This window comes from Pelodiscus sinensis, chromosome 4 (genome assembly GCF_049634645.1).
Source record: "Pelodiscus sinensis isolate JC-2024 chromosome 4, ASM4963464v1, whole genome shotgun sequence".
Lineage (NCBI taxonomy): Eukaryota > Metazoa > Chordata > Testudines > Trionychidae > Pelodiscus > Pelodiscus sinensis.
The window spans coordinates 9,412,807-9,434,743 of record NC_134714.1 but is presented as its reverse complement, the minus strand read 5'-3'; the positions used below and the strand labels follow the sequence as shown (position 1 = coordinate 9,434,743).

At 48.2% G+C, this 21,937-nt stretch overlaps 1 protein-coding gene across 26 annotated transcripts in view; it reads right to left on the bottom strand.

Moving 5' to 3' along the window:
• FBXO34 (F-box protein 34) overlaps positions 1–21,937 on the bottom strand; it is an 81,053-nt gene that overhangs the window by 34,684 nt on the left and 24,432 nt on the right. For 9 of the 26 annotated variants that reach the window (XM_075926266.1, XM_075926261.1, XM_075926265.1 and 6 more), the window contains one exon: positions 15,377–15,453. Coding sequence is in view for 1 of the 26 variants with exons in the window: in XM_006120111.3 (XP_006120173.2) it covers positions 14,428–14,465 (38 nt within the window). In the remaining 25 variants the exon portion in view is untranslated. Of the gene's footprint in view, positions 1–1,001; positions 1,147–1,309; positions 1,511–4,112; positions 4,254–14,427; positions 14,746–15,376; positions 15,454–21,937 lie in introns of those variants that run through there. The other 17 variants (XM_075926260.1, XM_075926254.1, XM_006120111.3 and 14 more) reach the window with 7 other exon arrangements.

The window sequence follows — 21,937 nt, the reverse complement described above, 5'->3', positions numbered from 1 at the left end:
ATCTTGCACGGTATATCTTGCAAGATTCACTGCAATTCTGCAACAGCAGCATCAATAGTGTCGAAAATGGTCACCCCTATTCTATATAGCATCACATGGGTGGTCTCTGAATATCTTTAAAAAACAGATTTCCCTTGCTCGTGGCAATTTCTGTTAGCCAATTTGGTGTACGCTTATCCATGTGCGTAACAAAACGTATTAATCTAAAACTACATCTTCAGCTCCCCTGCCTCTAGGTACACCAATACAGCGTAGTAGGTTATTTTATCTCACAACCACACAAAATGAGTGACCAAAAACGTCCCATCTGGAAGTTGAAACTGACATCACACTGATAAAAAACCCATCTCGGCAACATAGTAGAAGGTGGACAGTAACGGTTAACTATTCAGCGATACGTAACAAGGGTGCCTAACCAGCTCTACATTTCAGAATCAGGCCCCACTGGCACCCAAAGCTTGTAGGTACCAAACTCTTGCAGTGAAAAGCTCCCTACATGCCTATGTTTTTGCCTTTGGGCATGCACGCTACATCTCCTGGCCAATCTCCTGCCTCTAGAGAAGAGATTATAGTTGTAAAAGTCACTCAGAAGCCTGCCCCACCGCCGAAAGGGTCACACCAGGGCAAATGTACTAAGAGTCAGGGCTACTCACAGCCCAAAACTAGGGACCCTCCACTATAAAGGCACCAAACCAGTCACAAAGAGCACTTCTGTCCACCATTCTGACCAGCAAGAAGTTACACTGGCAATCCCCTAAGACACTCCAGCTTCTCCTGTGCCACAACCCGCACCCCTCCTTACACAGATGAGAGTTTTGCAAACCAATCTCACCAATCCAAACACAGTCCCAGGTCACTTTATACCTCCGATCTGACCCAAAAGAGCAGGCTGGGCTGATCTTTTTAGAAACTAAATTGGAAAGGTTTAGTAATAAATGAAAGAAAGAAAGAAAGAAAGAAAAGGTTGAGAGTAAAATTGTTAAAGGAATCACGTTACATACACCAGTGGCAAAATTCCTGGAGCAGGCTTGTTGCAGGGGTGGAAAAGTCTGCTGCCTTATAAGTCTCTGGAATACATCCTCTGGTAGGATGGGTCATTGGTCTTCCGGGCTCAATTCATAGCAAAGATGCTCCTGATGTGATGAGCTGGAATGAAGACAAAGGTGGAAGAATACCCATGGCTCTCTCTATATTCCTGCCTGTACAGAGGGAATTCCACTCAGGATGGATAGGGCATTGGTGACCCCCGTCCCAATCACAAGACAAGCACCCATCCTGGTTTCCAGGACATTTCATAAACAGTCCTCACCATGGCAAAGGAGACGAGGAGGAATAAAATTCTGATTTAGATGCCAAGGAGTCCCAGGCTTTGGGGAGAGCATTGCAGCAAGTCCTAAGGCTATGAGTAGCTGATCCAACTTGCTGACTGCTGCCACAGCAATATGGGTAGAGCCGGCCACAGGTGTATGAAGAAACTCCTTGTGTCAAGTCCAGTACTGGCCCTATCTCCCTGGAGTGGGGAAAGGAAACATTAGGGCCAACAGACCACAGGGCTCAGTAGCCCACCCAGCCAATGGGGTTATAAAAGGATGCAGCCCTGGCCAAGTCTTGGACCAAGGGAGAGGTCAGGACAGAAAGGCAGAGGAAGTCCACTGCTGCCTGATATGCCACCGACATGGAAGCAGCAGGTGCCAGCATCAGCCTCGTTGGTACCAGACTCAATGAACGCGCTGGGGCCAGAACTGGAGTGAATGGTATGGAGCCTCTGTCCTCCCTGCATGGTGCTAGGAGCAGGTCTTGTCACCCTGCACACCAGCATTCACCATATGCTGAACCACGTGCCTCCCGAGAGGAGATAAGTCCCCCTGGGGCCTTGCGCCACCCCAGCCAGACCTTTTCCTCAACAGGAAACAACTCTCTCTCTTCGGAGAGGTGCCAAATCCAGGACATGACGCAGCAGAACTTTCAGACCCCCCCGTCTCCCAGGGCGACCCATGATCTGAGAAGGGCCTCGGTGCCAAAAATGCCGTGTGGCCTGATTAAACCAAAGTTGCGTCAGACAAAGATGCCTTATCCCACGAGTCTGTTTCGGGATTCGATCTGCAAATTGAATCCCATTGCTTAACACGGGCTTTGCCAAGACATGGCAATCACAGCACATGGAGATCGTTATTGAGACATCTCCCCCACCCCCCCAGACAATATTTAAACCCTGACAAAGGGTGTTATAAACGAACCCTTAAATGAAAACTCCCAAGTCTAACACTGCACTAGAGCGATGAATCAACTACGTACAACTAGGAAAAAAAAGTCACTGAGTGGGGGACTGTGAGGTTGAAAACAATACAGAGCTTGGTCTCCAGCCAGGGGTGACAAGACACAACTGGGGTTTGGGGATGGAGGGGTCATTCATCGGCACACTGCTGCTTCAGATAGCCGGGGAGGGCAGTCCACAAGGTGTGCACGCCAGCCCTCTGGGTATTGCTAGGCAAATTCTCCAGCTCCACTGTGCTGAGCTGCATCTACTCCAAGTACCCTGCAGAACCCGGCATGATCAGCCAGGCCAAATAAGCTCCCCCAGAAAAAGGGTGAAAAAGGGAGAGGAAATCATCCAAACCCTCGCTGCTATCTCACTAAATCCAATAGGAACAACAAAGAGAAACACTAAACTAAGTGCAGAACTGCAAAACATGCAGGAGCCAGACTCTCTAGAGCTCCCTCTCAGGCTACAGTGTTAGCAAAGGCACTGAATGTGGTTCGCCCGCACAGCCCTGTATATCCTCAGTGGGCCAGCCTGAGGCTCTATGAAGGCATGCATAGGCCCAATGGACACTGCTCCTGGACAATCTCCTACCAAAGGAAATGGAGTGCCCTTAGGGACACTACTCAAAGAAGAACAAATCCTTCTGACCCCTTTGCTGTTGCATATAGACTATGATTGGACTCTTATGTAACCTACTGGGAATATCAGGAATTGTTGCATCTCGCATTGATGTGAAGAAGCATCCAATTAACAACGAGGCAGTAACGCACCTCTGTTTAACACCATTTGTTCTGGCAAAAGGAGAATACCGTACATCTTTTCATTGACATGGACTCATTCAACCATCCCAACACGGAGAGATCAGATTACGCTGCCCATCATAGCCAAGAATCCAGATTTTCCCATGGGTTTCCTACAGACCAGATTTGCCAGCTGTAAACCTTGGATACATCAACATGGATACCAGATTACAAAATACCAACAAGTCTGCAATGGTCAGACAAAACTTTTACAGTACTTGTGCTAACAGTTACAGTACTGCTTTAATTCAAATTGCACAGACTTTCCATTATTATTTCCCTCCCCATTTTCACATGCTAACAACTTTCTCAAACAATGCTGTACTGGAATTTGCCATTTTTGGAGTCTGTTCTAAACAAAAGTTTGAAGGATTTAAATTATGAAAGGTATCTTTTTTTTTTCATTTTGCAAGGCTCTCTCAAAGCAGCTGACCTCCAAAACTTCAAATTTGGTAAGTAAGTAATTCTCCACCTCTTTATACTTTGATAGATTTGAAAGCAAACTTGTCTTAAGTTACAGACATCTGCAAATTCACGACTGTGTATCCATAAGAGAAAACTATCAGTCTGCATTGCAGTGTTCATCTTGTTGCATTGGCTAATTAACTGTAAAAACTGAAGTCCTCAGAGTAGTTTAAGTAATTTATTTGGCTTTTAAAGCTTTGGTCAAGTAACAACCAGCCACTTAGCTTTGCAAGCAGAATATCCCAACAGCAAGGATCTGAGAAGTTTTGCAAAACAGAAAGCTAGAGATTCAATTTCCTTCTTTTAGCTAGTATTTAATTTTTAAAAACGGAAATTAAAAGGCAAAAATGTTAGTGAAATGTTATGGTCACAGTCCAAAAAAAAAAAAAAAAGCCACCCACCCCCAAAAAACCTGCATCAGAAATATCAACGCAGCCGCTCTTCTCCATTCAGTACAGTATTTTCCACTCCTGTCTAAACTGGTTCAAGGTGTAGTGTGATACTTTATTTTTATATGTTGTAAAACATATGCTATAAAGCTTAGAAAGTACCCACTAGAATAACACGGCTGTGGAAGTCTTGGCTCGTGTATTTCCCAACTGTCCCATTTTAATGAAGCCTGGAGAACAGCATTTTTTTAAAACTTTTTTCACATGGAATACACACACGTGCACATATGTATGCATACAAACGGTACTGCAGAAGTAGATGAGAGCCAGGTTTTCCTGTGGGAAAACAATCAGAAGTGAGAAAAAGAGAATTAACTAAAGAATGATGGAGTTTAAAGACAAAGAAAACTTTGTTTTAGAAACCAGGAAATGCAGAATTATTGTATTTCACAATGATGGTATCCAAGCTACCATAACCGTCCCTTTTCTCCCCATCACACACACCTCCATCCCCACCAGCAATGCCATGAGAAACTCGGGCCCCTTTTACACTAGCACTTGTAACAGTGCTCCCCAGTGGGAAAAAATCCCGCTGAACATCCAAGTTTTTATGGCATAAGCTCTTGTGTACGCAGCACTATGTCGGTGGGAGACGCTCTCCAGCCAACAAATCTACCGCCACTCAGAATAAAACTTGAATTATTTTTATGATGTTGATGAGAGTTCTCACCCATAGACATAACGCAGCTACCTGAGCCATCCTACAACGGCACAGCTGTATCGGTACAGCCACGCCGCTGTAAGCTTGTCAGTGTAGACGTGGCCTCAATGCTGAATGGACCTCCATCTTATCTATTAACTGTTTAGTTTTAGCAGGGTCTACAAAAACTAGAATGCCCCAGTCTCTTAGTCATACAGTGCTGGTGTAGCTTTACAGTCAGAGCATACATACGAGAATTGAACCGATTTCCAATTAGACATATTGCAAACTGAAGGCAGACATACCCCACTCATTAAGGACTCAACACTAGGGATGTGTTAATGTAAACATGTAAACTCATCAGTTAATCACCACAATTACATGCAGCCTCCCTCCTCCTCCCCCCGCTGCCTCTGTATCAGAGGCAGCAGAGAGGGAGGCATGCGCGTGGAAGAAAGGCAGAAGCCGGTGCTCATGGGGAGTTGGATTTTAAGTAGGCCCCCCGCAAGCACTCCACGCTGCTGCTTCTGGGGCAGGAGGGAGCAGATATGCGCGAGGAGTTGGCTTTTAAGTGCCTCTTCCCACGCTGTTACCTCTGTATCACCAACTCCCATGGAGCAACCCCCCCCATGTAAGTGTTTACCAAAATAAGCACATTTTAACATCCCTACTCAACACTCCACGGTGCTGGGGGCACTCACAACCTCACATGAACAGGCCCTGTGATTTCCATGTGGCGCCACATTTGCTAAGTACCATTAGACATGGACTGAGGATGCCTACAAATTTTGTGGGCCCAGCTTATGAAGTCAGAGCACATGCAGGAAAAGAGCACAGCTGAGTGAGGTGTCAAAGCAGAGAACACAGGGCTTGGCCCTTCCAGTAGTGTTATCACATGGATGGGATCCCCAGCTGCACTAAACGTACCATAGCAACCCCACCAGCACAGGCCCTCATCACAAAGTTACACACAGAGCCATCAAAGTAGAGGCAGGCTGCATGCACCCAGCTTCACAGGTCCTTGCAGGGCGAAGGAGAGGCACAGCGTCAAACCCTATGCAGATGTGTGGTCCAGGGGACAGCAGGTTTATACAGAAGATGCCACCAATCCTCAGATTCCCCAGAACCTACCAGGTGCAAACACAGACGCTGTCCACATAGTCAAAGACAAGGCAAAGCAACAGGCATTCAAAATCACTAGGGGGATGTAAATACCCCTTTAGAAGTTAACCGGTTAAACAACAGAATTTTAACCAGTTAACCGGGGTCCAGAGGGATCGCTCCTCCAGACCTCCATGGGCAGAGGGGCTGTTCCAGCTGTCCGGGGTCCTGCCATGCTGTGGGAGGAGGGGCTGCTCTGGCTGGCCAGAGTCCCACCATGCCACGCTACAGCTGGGGTTCTGCTGTGCTGTGGACAGAGGGGCTGCAGTGAGAGGGGAGGGAGGCTATGCCCCCCGCCAGTTAACCGGTTACTGAGTAGGCATGCTTTTACATCCCTAATATGAGCCCACAAGTTTAAATTCATCTTAAAAGATTTAGCATGGTGGATAAGAACGGAGGCATATGATAACCTCAGTTAAAAGCTGTGCCTCGGTAAATTACGTCAGTTGCTCCATAAATCTTTCAAAGGACAAATCACGCTGGATGTCCTTTGCATACAAGTTCAACCGTATATAAGCCTTTTTGGGGGGCAAGTCAACAACACAACTTCAGCAAAGACCAAAGTTCAGTGCAGTATCCTCTTATATTACTGGCTCCGATTTTACAACAGCCCTTTGAAACAATAAATTTCAAGACCCACAAACTTCATGGCTCTTAAAAACAATCAGGAGCCACAAAAACTTAGCGCTAGGTCACAACCATAAGTTTAGGACTAGCAACTACAGGTTGAACCTCTATAGTCTGGCACTCCCTGGTCTGGCAACATCTGTGGTCTGGCATGATTTTAGTTAGCCAGATGGGCACTTATCATGGGTGTGGCCAAGTTTCCCACAGTCCCATAAAGCTCATTTACAACCACCAGCTCTGGTTCTCAGTGTTCGGTGCTGTTTATTTAGTTCTAAATTACCCCTAAATATCTTCTAAGAGCCCAGTAAGCAGTGGAAGTGCTGGTAATGCTGCTAAGCTAAGCATGGTTTTTATGCTTTATACACTTCTTTCCTTGTGCCAATACAGTACAAGTGTGTGACAACACTTACACTTTGTTCTGAGGAGAGCTGATAAGCCTGGGCTATGCATAGGCTTATATAGGGTCTATCAGTACAGTCAGTGCTTTTTTTGTAAGAAAAAAGGTGCCAGTATTCAGGGGCAAACTTCTGGAGCAAAAAAAAAAAAAAACCCAACATGCTGGGGGCCGAAATGCAGTCACGGCCCCTTTAAGAGCCAGAGCACCACGCTGGGAGTGGGAAAAAAACCCGCCACGCGTCCCGAGCCGGCTTCCGTCAGGAGCTGAGCCGCACCAGGAAAACAGGTGCTGGTACATGTGGGGGAAATCCCGTTCCTTTTCTGTGGGCTGGGAAAATAGGTGACAGTACGCCGTTCCGGGCTGTATCGTCACAAAAGCACTGAGTACAGTCCTCCATTGCTAAGCAGGATTGCAGTCGTTGTTCTGTTTATTCTCGTCAGCAAAAGAGAGACCCATTCGCTACTAGGGATGTCAAAGTTTAACCAGTTCATGGCCTGGAACAGCTCCCTGTCCATGGCGGGCCCAGCTGCTGACTCCGCTCCCGGGGTGGAGACTTCCCTTCCGCAGGGAAGCCCCCTTCCCGGGAGTTGGGCTGGCAGCCCTACTCTCCGGGAGGCTTCGCTGTGGGCTCTGCAGTATAAAGTTTATTTAAGCTTCATACTGCAGAGCCCGCGGCGCGTGTAACGGGGTAAGAGCTAAGATTCGCAGCAGTTGCATGGTTACCTTTTTAACTGACTTTTTCCATCCCTACTCGCTACAACATTGACCTCCTGTGGTCCAGCAAATTCTCTGGTTTGGCACCTGTCAGATCCTGAGTGCCCGACTAGAAAGGTTCAACCTGTACTAGATGATTAAAATTCTACCTGTTCCAACTACTAGCACTAACAAGATAAACAGCATGAATTGCAATGTCATCAGTTCTCTGGAAAGCCAAAAATAAAGGCTGAAAAAGTAATATCCAAATGTCATTAAAGGATTTTTCTAGTGTGTGACAGTAAGCACTAGGGACGGGAATGAGTAATCTAGTCGATTACTCACATTCGCCCCCCCCCCCCGCCCTTGCTGCCTCTGTATCAGAGGCAGCGGGGAGAAGAGGCAGAAAGCAGGAGCCAGTACAAGCCGGTTTAAAAGCCAGTTCCTCCCCCCAGCACCGGCTCTGCGGTGCTGCCTGTCCTCTATCTATTTGCAGCAGCAGCCCCTGTCCGAGGGGAGTCCAAGCACATGCTTATCGGGTAGTCAACTACTCCCTTACTTCCCTAATTTGCAATACACACTTCCTCCAGCTCCTGCCTTGTTTTTTGTGTGTTTATCCTGCTCCCACCTGCAAAAACCCAGACCCTGCAAATCCTGCAAGAGAGAGAGATTCCTCCATCTACTTAAACAAAAAAGTTGGGTTTTTACACACACACACACACACACACACACACACACACACACACACACACACACACACACACACACACACAATTTTTACCACTAAAATAATAAAACAGTCTTTCCTAAACCATGTAAAAAAAACCCTTCAACTCCTGTTGTAACAGACATCACCCTTTTCTATCCCTCGCTTTTATTAGGAGGAACATCTATAATCTGGGATTCCCTCAGCCAGCAATGTCCTTGGTCTGTCATTGTCAGGGAGCCTATGGGTGCTCCCAGGCTGGGGCACTCCCTGGGAAAAACTGGTGCCAAACTCCCCCCATGGCCTCCCACTCCTCATGCACTGACAATGCTGCACTTAGCAACTCCTCCCCCACCTTCCCAGAACTTCTGAAGAGCCACAAACAGCTGATTTGCAGCGTTCACACTCAGGAAGGGAGAGGGGGCGGCAGAGATGGGGTACACTCAGGGGCTGGAAGCAGAGCCCCATGGCCAGGGGCTGGGACCTGGGTGGCAACAAAGGTGCCAACACTGACCTCCCCAGATCTGGCAAATTCCCTGGTTCGGGACCAGTCAGATCCCGAGGGTGCCGGACTAGGAAATTCAACGTGTATTAAAACCTTGACTTTTAAAAAAAGAAAAACTTGCTTTATATTGCTGAAATTTTATGTATGACTTACTGACGAGAGATTTAATGTTTTCCCACAAATTATCACAGTCAGCTTTTTGTCCCCACCCAATCCCGCTCCCTCCCAAAGTACATTTTACCTACTCCCGCTATTATAGCAGTTGGTCCTGCAGAACTCATGGGACCCCAATCCCAATGCAGGGCGTTAAGAGTATTACCGTGTACTTTGAGTTTTTTTGAGGCGAATTACTATCTTCTAAAAAAGCATAGGTCTGGAAAACATTGTCCCTGCTGTTATTCCAAGTAACCAGTAGAATGACTAACTGAAAGATTAAATAAAAAAAAAATGTGAAATGCACAGCGTAAGCAAACTGAGAAAACAGAACTCTGTGTATAGTCAATTTCATTGTTCTCCCTGTGGGATCAGTCAGTACCTTCTATGTAGAGGGAGAAACCCACAGAGCAGAGAAGATCAAAAGAATTTTTAAGAGGAAAAGTGAAACCACAAAAAAACTGGCAATGGGATTCAGAAGCAGATAAAGTACTTGAAACGACGTCCAATAGGCTTGTTTAAATTGACCCGGTTTAAGTTGATAGGGACAATGGTATCACTATGAAGCTATTCAACATATTTTAGGTGTCTCTGCACATGCATGTTCAGAAAGAGATGTACTGTATGATGTGAGACCATAACAATACAGACAGAATAAAAAACACAACTTCAGATTGCCTGCTTATAGTGCTGGGATTAACAAACTGCAACTAAATCCCTCTTCTGGAAGCCAAATTAAGTTTACTAGCCTGAAAGAACACTGTAAGAGCAATAATCAAATTGGATCAACTTCATCGCTCAACAGTACATGTCTCATTAGTGTTCTACAAGCTTGCAGGAAAAAATTTCAAACGTCTCAAATAAAGGTTTTTTTTTTTTTTTTTTTTAAGTCTTAGCTCAGAATGGAAAAACTATCCTAGCACTATTTCACAGCTCCGATAATTGTACCACTGACTAACCTCCAACTGGGAATAATTGTTTTTATCATCACTATTAAAAACACTCCCTCCTAACTCACACTGATAGGAATCTGGAAACTCATTGTGGCTGCATCCCACCCTGCAGCCTCTCAAAACAGGACAGAGAAATGAAACTACGTGCAGGAGCAAGAGGAATCCCTGTGCTGAAAACACAGTTCGTGTAATTCCTGGGGAGTAGAACCACGTCCTCAGTAGACAGGCGAATGCATAAAGGCAATAGCAAATCATTTGTGTTTAATGGGGAGGGGGATTTAGCGCAGTGGGGGGCAAGCTGTGCCCTGCTGGAGTTCCAGCTGGGGCACGTGGACCCTGTCTGTCCCCCTCTCCCATGCACCTCTCGCACTGAGGTACTGGAGATCCACACTTCCTACTTCCCCCACCTCTCTCCCAAAACTACCGGAGTGCCATGAATCTGCCGATTCACACTCTGTGCCTGCTACTCCCCCTCCCTCCAAGAGCTGGAACACCATGAATCAGCTGTTTGCGGCGGTTCAAGCGCTAGGAGGGTGGTGGAGGAGCAGGGACGGAGCACACATCAGCAAATTCATGGTGCAATGCTCTGAAAGTGCTGGAAGGGAAGGGGAGGAGTAGGCAGTGCGGGGCTCCAGTGCGCGAGAGACATGGGCAAAGAGAGGTGCGCCAGCCGCAGGTGGAACTCCAGCAGGCCGCAGGTTGCTCTCCACTAGCAATCATGCAGCCCAATAAGACAGTCTCATGCACCAGAACCAAGAAGTGAAATTGACAGTTCCAAGTGATGAAAAAATTAAACTCCAAACAGTGAACTGGCTTTTACAGAAAGTTCTCAGTTTTAATCATTCAGGCACAGCTACCAGATGCCACAGAGAAATTATATAGCACAGGGACAGGATAAGAACCCACCAAAATTTACTTCATACATTCATTAGGGATTCCTAGATTATTAAGAATGACCACACACACGCGTCTTTTTTTTTTTTAAATGTGAGTTTCAACAACTTGAAAACCCATGGCCTTTATTCCCAAGGCTCGAGATGTGGATCAGTGATCTACTGTTACACACTGTAAACCTATCACACTTCCATCTGATGAGGCCTTTATTCAATAAACGAGGAGTAACGGTAGTTCAGAATAGGAAGCCTAATCCGAACTACCTAGTCAGTGCCGCGTGTAACTGCGCGGCACGGAGTCCGCACTAGCGGACATTTAAAAATGGCGGCGCCCGGCAAGATACAAATGAAGCCCGGGAAATTCAAATCCCGGGCTTCATTTGCAACTCCGGTTGTCTACACTACCACCCTAGTTCGAACTAGGGTGGTAGTGTAGACATACCCGAAGGGACCTTGAGAGGTCATCAAGTCCAGTCCCCTGCCCTCACGGCAGGACCAAGCACCGTCTAGAATGGATCATCCCTGAGAGATGTTTATCTAACCTGCTGTTAAATATCTCCAATGATGGAGATTCCACAACCACCCTAGGCAATTTATTCCAGCGTTAACCTGAGGGCATGTTTACACTAGGAGATCGTAGTGTAGACCCCGAATTCAAACACTTAGGGCAGACCCCGCCAGCGTCTGGTACTCCTCGATCTGTGAGAATTAAGGGAAGCCGACAACAGCATGTGCTCCTGTCAGCTTCCCACAGTGTAGAACAGTGGTCCCCAACCATTTGAAGCTGCCGGGCGCCAGGGGGCGTGGCTGTTCGCCTGCCGGGCACCCGGGGGCGGGGCCGCGCATACGCCACACCCCCATGAGCCACGTGCCTGGGGCCAGCAACCCTATGCGGCGCGTGACCACGGACGGGGCCGCCCATTTGCAGCAAGCCTGGGGCCAGCACCCCCCCATAGCCGAGCGCCCAAAGCCGGAATCTCCCCCCACTCCCCGATAGCTGCGTACCCAGGGGCAGGGATGCCAATTTGCCGCGCTCGCGGGGCCGGCACTCCCCATAGCCGGGCGCCTGGGGGCCGGGGCAGCGACTTCGCTGCGCTCCCAGGGCCGGCGCCCCCCATAGCCACGCACCCGGGTACAGGCGGCCAATTGGCCACGCTCCCGGGGCTGGTGCTCCCCATAGCCGTGCGCCCAAAGCCAGCACCCCCATCCCCCATATCTGCGTACCCAGGGCAGGGATGCCAATTTGCCGCGTTCCCGGGGCCGGCACTCCCCATAGCCGCGCGCCCAAGGGCCAGGGCAGCCACTTCGCTGTGCTCCCGGGGCCAGCGCCCCCCATAGCCGTGCTCCCAGGGCGCAGGCGGCCAATTTGCCGTGCTCCCGGGGCTGGCGCTCCCCGTGCACCATGCGCCTGGGGCCGGCTCCGGCACCGTACATGCACCACACGCCCGGGACGGGGCCAGTCCTGAGCACTTGGCAGGTGCACACAAATGCCCCCGCGGGCGCCATGGCGCCTGCGGGCACTGTGTTGGGGACCACTGGTGTAGAAGCTTCAGGTAAGCTGAATCCAGCTACCCATTTTGGCATACATTAAGCCAACCTGACTGGTCTAATGTAGACCTTGGCTGAGAGTTAGGAAGTTTTTCCTAATATCCAACTTATAACCACCCTCGCTGCAATTTAAGCCCACTACTTCTTGTCCAACATCAGAGGTCAAGGCGAACAATTTTTCCTCCCTCCTCCTTGTAACACCCTTTTAGGTACTTGAAAACGGCTATCATGTCCCCTCTCAATTTTCTCTTTTCCAGACTAAACAAACCCAGTTCTTTCAGTCTTCCCTCATCAGTCATGTTTTCTAGACCTTTAATCATTTTTGTTGCTCTGCTCTGTACCCTCTGCAATTTCTCCACATCTCCCAATTTTAACTCCCCATTGGGACCTCCTGGCTTCAGTCCTGGCTCATGCCAGGTCCGGGACCAAACCCCACTGTGGCTCTGCAATTTAAAACACAGCGGGAGCTGGGGGGGCAGGCTGCCTGGCTCCTACTGCCTTTTAAATTCCAGAGCTGCCGTGGGGTGCGGCCCCGGCACGAGCCAGGACTGAGCCGGTTGCCTTCTCCTATTGACTAATAGAGTAGTCGATAGAATTTTTATCGACTACTAAATTAGTAAAATAACTTCATTTTAACCATCTTAGCTCAGAATGGAATGACACTCCAGGTTGGACCTCCCTGGTCTGGCACCCTCAGGACCTGACTGGACGAGGGAGTTTGCCAAACTGGGGAGGTCAATTCCTTACACTCTGCCTGGCTCCACTCCTGGCCAGGCTCTGTTTCCGAAGATCCTCTGCTAGCTCCTGGCCATTGGCCTCACTGCCACTGGCCACGGTCAGACTCCTAGCTGCCAGCAGGGCTCTCAGCCACAAGACCTCCTGCTGTCCAACTCCTGGCCACCAGGGCTCTCTGGCACAGGAACATCCATGGTTTATTGCCTGGCCAGAGCGTCCTGGTTTTTAGGGGGTCAACCCGCACTGTACTCTAAACTAGTCAAGCCTCACACCAGCTTTTTCCCCCCCAAAGAGGTATGCAGGCTACTCAGTGAACATGCTTTGTTTAAATTAGCAAGTCCATTGCACCGCTTCATTGTGCGCACAAGAGCTTTTAGGTCTCCCATCCTCCAATGTGAGGAGCTGACCAGTTCACATTCAGGAGAAAATGACTCCGAGCAGTGGCTCTCAAGCAGGGGTTCACCTAATCCTGGGGGTACACAGAGGTACCCCAGGGCCTTCATTTAGATATTTGTCTAGATTGACAACAAGCCGCAGAAAAACCACTAGCGAAGGCAGTAGACACTAAAATTTCACACGACTTGCTGTGTAGAAATGTTCACGGAAATGCAAGTACCATATTTATATGCCAGTTGACTTACTTTATAGCGACGTGGTAAAAATGAGAAAGTAAACAATTGCTCAGTAACAGCGTGCTGTGACATTTTTGTACTTTTGTGTCTGATTTTGCAAACAAGGAAGTTTTTAAATGAGGTGAAACTTCGGGATATGCACGACAAATCAGATTCCTGAAAGGGGTACAGTAATCTTCAAAGGATGAAAGTCACTAACTTAGAGCCCAGCAGTGAACTATGCAAATACTTTAATCCCCTTTCCTCTGTTAATGAAACTAAATCCTAGATCACTGTGAAAAGCTCTCACAAAAAGGCAAGAGGGGAAAGAATTTGCTGGATGTAAAGGGTGGGAAAAGCACCATTATCTATCTTGCACCAGCACTGCACCCTTTTATTTGTAGTTATTACTGCAAGCTGCTTTTTTTCAGACAATGGATGTGTTATTGTAGGCACCTTTATGCCGTGCCAAAGCACATATACACAGCAAATCAGAACAATCAGCCTTGCTTTCATGGGAGCAAAGGTTGCAGCCAAATGAAATGGGTGGAGACCATATTAAACAATCTTGGAATCTGCTAATAGGATATAGGAAAATGTGACTCTAATGCAGATGCAGCGTTCCCTTTCACCTTCAAACATTATGTTCGGGTGAAATAAAGGCTTCTGAAAGCAAATGTGATTACTTGAATGTATTAACGCAGTAAACATTTTCTCACTATGTACACGAGATACAAGCATTCCTAAAACGGCACACTAAAAGGTCTCACGCTGAAGAGTACATTTCCCATTGAAGAAGGAACACTCATTTTAAAAGATACTGGATACCTGTGAAATGTCAGCATAGCGATTCTAAGAACATCCATCCATCCAGGCAGAACATTCCCATCTCTAAGACGTGACCAGATTCAGAGTTGCCTTTTAAATAGTGGGATTTTCAAACAGAAGCACTTTGCTTTCCCTTGCTTGCTTTTCAGGTGTCTGTCCGTCAGCTTTCTCCTTCACAACCCAGGTTCTGCCTCTGCATGATCATGCACTGAAGTCATGTCCTTGAATCAGTGACATCAGTTTGTTGCCACGGTAACGATGAAGGCTGTCCAAAATTCAGTATTATGGCATCACTGCAGGATCAAGCAGCAGAGAAAGCTAATACAAAGTTAACAAGTGTGGCAGGAACAATTATTAAAAGGCCTTTAGTTTAAATTTGAACAATATGTTTACCCCGAGAAAGCTGCATTCTGAAAAGTATTTTTTAAAAGCCTCCTGTTACACAGACATCCAGGAGCTCATTGATCTGGGAATACCATCAAGGCTGACAGCAAGTACCAGCCCAAGATGTGGTCTTACTGTGATAACTATAGGGGACGACGCAGAGTAGAGGAAAAACGTGTCTGTTAGGGCAGCCAGAGTGATATGTGGTGACTCAGAAGAGCATATACAGCTTGAGGTAGATGACACCACATAGGCTATTTGTGTTCTCACACAAACCCAGACCAATCCTGAAGCTGGAATTTATCTACGAGGGACGGCTCGCTTCGCCTGCTGGTCTGTCATTGCGGAATGACACTTTTTTTTGGCCTCAGAGTTCTAGGGGGTCATGAGATAAGGTCACTGTTGTGGAAAAGGTGATGTTCCATATGGCAAGCCCCTCCAAAAATCACAGGGGGTCTTGAGCCGGATGCCGTGGGTTTACACAGAGGGGAGGAAATCACAGAGCAATGATCTATGCACCGGTAAACAATTCCCATAACAAGCTGTGCAATAAGTTAAAAAGTACCTTAGAGTTGTCACTCCATGCAGACTTAGACATCACAGTTCTCTAGGGTTTCTTGCATACTCCTGAGAATGACATTTCTGAAGAGCAAAAGAAAGAGGGAGGTTAGAACCACAGATAATGAACATGCAACGAACACTCTCAAAAACATCAACAAAAGACCAGCGTAATGCACAGCGAAGACAACACTGACCAGGGTTCAGTTGTGAAGGGACCTCATAACTGACAGCCAAGGTCACCTCAAAGGAGAGGAAAGAGTTGTGACTTTACCAAAATGCTATTTACACCTACCAGCAAGACACAGTGGCAACTCTGAAAGTGGAGGCGGCGCGCCCTATCTGACTGAAAACGGCTATTCTCTTTAACACGTGTCAAAGATACCCACAAAAGGCACAATGGGAGGGATTCTCCCCCTCTGCTACAATCCACATTAACTGCTCGGAAGAGCTTCACAGCTAGCCAGAGGGGAATGTCCCCCGCACAGATAGTGCATAAGCCAGTCACATGCTGGCAAGCCCCTTGCAAGTGCCAGCACAGGGGGTAGGGCACCGCCATGAACCCACTACTGCAGCCACTTTGGGCAGCACAGACAGCGGTGTAACTTAAAACAGCTCCCTCCCTTATACAACAGGCAGGTTTTAGTCGGTAGTATTCTAGGCTGACTGAAGGCGCAAAAGGGGTTTAAAAACCGTATCTGCTTTTCCGTCCGTTGGGGCAGCACTAACATGCTGCATCTCCAGGAATAGCACAACGTCTCACTCCCTTAATGCACCAAGGGCTGCTACGCTCATGGCTGCTTATTACTCATGGACAACGTTATGCCTTTGCTGCAACGTTATGGCTGCCCAAACACCTTGCTCAAGAGAGCTAAGGAACCACGGTGAAGGGGTGACTTACCCCACCACCGGGGCAAGTTCCGTTGCTCAGCCTTTGTGTCATCATTGCTTCTCAAACAAGCATTGAGGCTACAAAGAATGCACAAGGCATGGGCATCTAGAGACATCCATGAGGTCAGCCTGTGGAGGGAATGAACCTCTCTGGGGAAGACTGCAGAGCTGCCATTTTTAGAGATGCCCGTCATTTTCCTGGCCTGTTCTTCTGCGGGCATCAAACATGCGCCCCTCTTGGGGCCACACACTGGCTTCCAATCTCTTCTCTACCACAATCAGACTCTTGATCCTCATAGCAAAGCCCCTATGCAGGGCTGCTCCTGCCTGCATAGCATCAATGGTTACCTCGCCTCAACCCGCTGCTTATATCTTGCACCCTGGAAGTTTCAGCTCATGTTTTTTGGCTCTCCTGCTTTCATCTCATGAACAACTCCACACCCATCACTTACTGCCCCTGCTTTGGAACATCCTGCAACCCTGGGAGCACATCAGTGCCAACTGGCAGAGGGCACAGGATACCTCACACCTGACACATTCATTGCCCCAAACCACAGTTGTCCTAATCTGTGTCTAAGCGATATTTGCAAAGTGTCATAAGCAAATCGGTAACAGGAGGGTCTCACAATTCATCATGTGATGTATGCACGGGGTGTGCTCAAAAACCGACCTGTGTCCTGGAAACATGTTCTTAAATGCATTTGGCAGGCAGGGCATAAAAGCCCAGCATACTCCAGACAAAGGAAGGTGTATTTACCTATCTCAGCAGAGACCAGCAAAAAGCACACTGACGTATCAGATGAACAAAGCCATGAACCTAGGAAGCAGGGGAGATGACCTCTTAACAATCAAGGTGCCCTCTTCCATGTTTGTCAGGGAGGATCTAAATGGCATTCCTGCTATGAGGGCAGGGGACTGGACTTGATGACCTCTTGAGGTCCCTTTCAGCTCTTGTGTTCTATGAATCACTATGAGGGATGGAGACTGCACCCCGGGAAGCCTTCCTGGCTCTGGAAACAGACACAGTGAGCGCTGAGGTCGTATAACGAAGGCAAAGAGACTTTCGAGTTATCCATCCCCCAATGGTTGAAGGGGAGCAGCAGCCTTTGAGTTCATAAAAAGTGAATCCTCTACACGTGGGAGGCAACCGTACCTGGGATGATTTCGTATCAAGCAGGAGAGCAAGTCCTCAAGTAAACTAAGAGCGGGGCTGGGCAACAATTTTTGATGGGGGAGCCACTCCAAGAATTTGGTAAGTGGTCAAGGGCCGTACTTTTCTATGGAGGGGATGTGGGGTCTGGGAGGGAGACTGGGTGCAGAAGGGAGCTCAGGTAAAGGATTGGAGTGCCAGGAGTGGGTGTGGGAGGGAATTTGGGTGAAAGAGAGGGTTGTGACCTGTGGTAGGGAATTGGGGTGGAGGAGGGGGTACAGGGTCCGAGAGGGGGTTGAGTGGCTGAGAAGATTTTCACCTGGGGCAGGAGTGCAGAGGGGGTTCAGAAGGTTTGGGGTGTAACCTGGGGCAGGGAGCTGGGATGTGAGGAGGGGATGGGGTACCAGGGACAGGTTCTGACTGGGAGGCACTTACTCTAAGTGGTTTTGGCCAGCAGCTCAGCAGGATCCTTCGGGCAGGCTCCCTGCCTGCTGCACCCCACATGCCTCTCAAAGTGGCTGGCTGCTGGGGCCAGCCTGTGTGTCCCTGTGCCACCAATGGGAGCTGTGAGGATTGTGTTGTGGACGCCGCCCCCCCGCCATGGGGCCCACAGCACAAAGACTCACAGGCTTTGAGCGGCGTGCGGGACATGGCAGGTCCTGCCCCGCTGGCTCCCGCTGGGCTGCAGAACGCTGGCGGCCCAGAGGATCGTGGTGGATGGATCTGAAGCTTTGGCCGGCTGTGTCCGGCCCACAGGCTGCATTTTGCCCCTCCCTGCCTAAGGGAGCACACTGGAAGCAGAGAACGTAACTTCCGAGGGTGCTCAGCGTGAGGGACTGGACAGTGCAGAAATATCTCTGGGGAAGTTAGGAACTGGGATTTATTGGTTAGCAACTGCAGGTCATAGGTGGACCTGATAGAGTGCTGGGGAGCTTGATGGCAAGGCCAACAGGCTGGTGTGTCAGAGAGCTGATACACATCTTAGCAGCAGCAAAGCTCTCACAGATGAAGAAAGGGGAAACAGCGTGGCTCGCAGTTCCGGATGCCACAGGAGAAGCCTCACTATCTTCCCTGACTCACTCTCAGCCTTTCCTCTCCCAACACTGACCTCCTCTTTACTCTACTCCCGGACCTGCCTCCGGTTTTTAAAAGAGGAACCAACAAGGAGCATGCACACACGTCACCTCATAATCTCACCTATTTGCCTTTGCCCTCTGCAAACCCCTTCACCCACTTCTTGTTTATCAGCATCCTTCCATTCTGTGTTATTACTTCAGAATGTAAACCTCAGGGCGGGGACCTTTTATTTATTGCTACACCGACCTAGGGTGCTGTATAAAATGAATTCCACAGGCTGCTCAAGCCTAAAGCATCTGAGCTTGGTTCAGCTCTGGGTTACACCAGCTTCTGAATAACTGGACAGTTCAAGTGCCACTATTAACTAATTCACCACCAAGCGCTTTAGTGGAAACACCTGTTTGGGGCAATTTCCAGCATCACTGAAACTAGTTGCCAATATTAGGACAGTGAATTGTCGTGGAGGAGCGCTTGGGAAGGAAACAAAAAATCCAGATCTCTCCACCTCTAAATGTAACATCACCTCCACCCATGCCCAAAAGGGTGAAAGAAGAAATGCAACCTCCCTCGCATAAAGCCTCATTTGTCTCCTGATTTCCAAACCCAAACATACCTTCCGTGCTTTCCTGGTGCCAAGAAAACCAACTGCCCAGGCCTTCAGCCTTTTCCCGCCCCTTCTGACAGCTCTTACAACAGTCATCTGTTTTCCAGCACAGGAATCTGTAGCCCAGAGTAACTCTGGGACAGCATTACATCAACTGTATTTAATATCAAAATGAATCCAAGGCCCTGTTGCATAACTGGAGCCTCTGCAGCATAATGCAGGCTGAAGGAGCCCTACAAGACACACAGAACACTAGAACTGGAAGGGACCTCAAGTCTAGTCCCCTGCCGATTTCCTTTCACTTCAAGAGTCAACTCCAACTTTAAACTATAAGGAAACCTGATGGCAATGCATTACTGTGCTCCTATCACTCCAACTCTAGCTTGTCTTCATACCCTACACCAGTGGTCCCCAACCATTTAAGGTTGCCGGGCGCCAGAGGGCATGGCCGTTTGTCTGCTGGGCGCCAGAGGACGGGGCCCCCCCCATAGCCGCGTGCCCGGGGCCGCGGGACCCCCCCATAGCCGCGCACCCAGGGCCGGTGCCACCTCCAAGGGCTGCGCGCCCGGGGCCGGTGCCGCCCCCCCAAGCACCGCGTGCCCCCCCCCTCCAAGCATCACACACCCAGGCCAGGCGCCCCCCCCAAGCGCCGCGCACCCGGGGCCGGCGCTTCCTCCATGCGCCTCGTGCCCAGAGAGTGGGCGGTCAATCCGCGACGCTCCCAGGGCCGATGCTCACCGTGCGCCACGTGCCCAGGGCCAGGCCAGTCCCGAGCACTTGGCGGGCGCACACAAATGCCCCCGCGGGTGCCATGGCGCCCGCGGGCACCGTGTTGGGGACCACTGCCCTACACCTTGGCTGAGCAGAGATCAGAGCCAACAGCACCCTCCACTGAGTCGGAGGCAGGCTCCCGGTTGCCAAGAGACTCTGACAGGCAGTTTATATGCAGTGAAAAATGTAGTTCCAAGCTGATGGAATACAGCTCTGAGGCTGCTCTAAGTTATGCTGGGGACCAAACTGGGAAACCAAGAGCAATATACGCTACGTTGACTATAGTAATGTGAAAGTCCTACCTATAACATTCCTATTTGAGTGCATGTCAGTCAGAAAAACATACTGCTGCAAAATTTTCAAGTTACGTAAAGTCAAGCTGCCCTCCTGTGTAGGACAGTGTCTGAGAAAGTCAACATCAATAGCACAGCAAAAAGTATTATCCTGATGTGTTTGGAGAATTAGTGCCTATTCGGGCATGTGTAGGAACCAGACATCTTTTAGTGCTGCTTTGAAGGAACTAGAACTGGCGCATGGGGCAGTATGTACCAGTTCCAAAGTAGTAATTTATCAGGAGTTCACAGAGTGATGTAAGTCTGTGAACTGAACCACCTGCCCAAATGCACTTTTATTCCATTTCAAAAACAGACAAAAGCCTTCTATGAAGATTTACCCAGTAATTCTCTTTGACCTCCTCTCTTGTGTCCAAGTCCATGCCTACACCACAGAACTGAATCAACAAGGTAGCTCTAGCCTTTTAAATACAAAACATTCAAAGCAACCACACTAATCATGTGAATTTGAATCCCTAGAGGTTTCACTTGTTAGTCTTTAAGGTGCTGCTAGAATACTTCATTTTTTAATTTTTTTCCAGTTACAGACTAACTCAGCTACCCCTCTGAAGCTGCTAAACTAGTGTCATTTCAAGCAGTTTTCAACTGCAATGCTGTCTGGATATCAGGTACAGCAGTAAGCTCTATTTGAACTGATGCACTCAGCCATTTTAATGCCTCCCACACGGACACTGAACTAGTGGTTAGCCTTGCAGAAATCAAATCTAACCCAAACCTTATTGGAAGACTTGCATCCATGGAGCCAGGACATTTACCAGGCATGCCAAGGCCAAGACATGCATAACATGGTACAATTTCTTCAGTGTACTCAACACTAACAGCAGCACTAGTTTTGGAGAGCTTTCAAAAGAGAGTTTCCAGATAAATTGGTACAATGTTTGAGAGTTTTTTTCCACATGTACTACAGGAATATTTCCATTTTTAGCATGCAGCCCAACAATCAGTCATCTGAGAACTACAAGCTTTGTTCTCTAGCTGACATTCGTAGGGGGAGATTAGTTTATCACCAGGGGAAAAGTGTGGTCAAGTTTTGTTCAGATTAAGTGTCACAAAGCCACACCTAAGTTACTGGAGGCATATCAGAACCCATTGTCATGTCTTTACAGTGCTAATCTTGTTAGTAATGGAAGACACTGGAGTTGGAAGATAAATATTTAAGCTTTTTTTTTTAAAGTACTCAGTATCTCATCTTGTTCTTTGGCTCTTCCTGCCCACCCCAATTTACTTTGAAGAAATTTGAGGGTGTTGCTTACGAGACACAAAGTAGTCTGGGAAACTGATTTTCAGAACACCTGCTTTGGTCTAACTGCCAAGACAGAGAGGAAGACTGCTGGTTTATCTGATCAGATCACTTCCTGTTCTTAAAAGCAGCGCACAAGTCTGAAAATGTTGGCCTTGTTAAGTGCCTAATTTAACAAAACACCTAATTTCCAAAAATGAAGAGCAATCACTGTTCCCATTAACTCCAGTGGGCAGTTCCTGGTATAAATCACTGCTAATTGATTTGTCCTTTTCATATGTGTTCATTTTTTTTAATTGTATCCTTTGGTATATATGGCTGAGACTATTTTCTTCCACTATTTGATCTGAGGAAGTGAGTCTGGCTCATCACCTAATAAACCATCTTGTTAGTCTTTAAAGTTCTACATAGTCCTGTATTTTGTTTCTGCTAATTGCATGTTACGTGTCATCCATGCCCAGTCGACACAGGGGGCAAGTGTC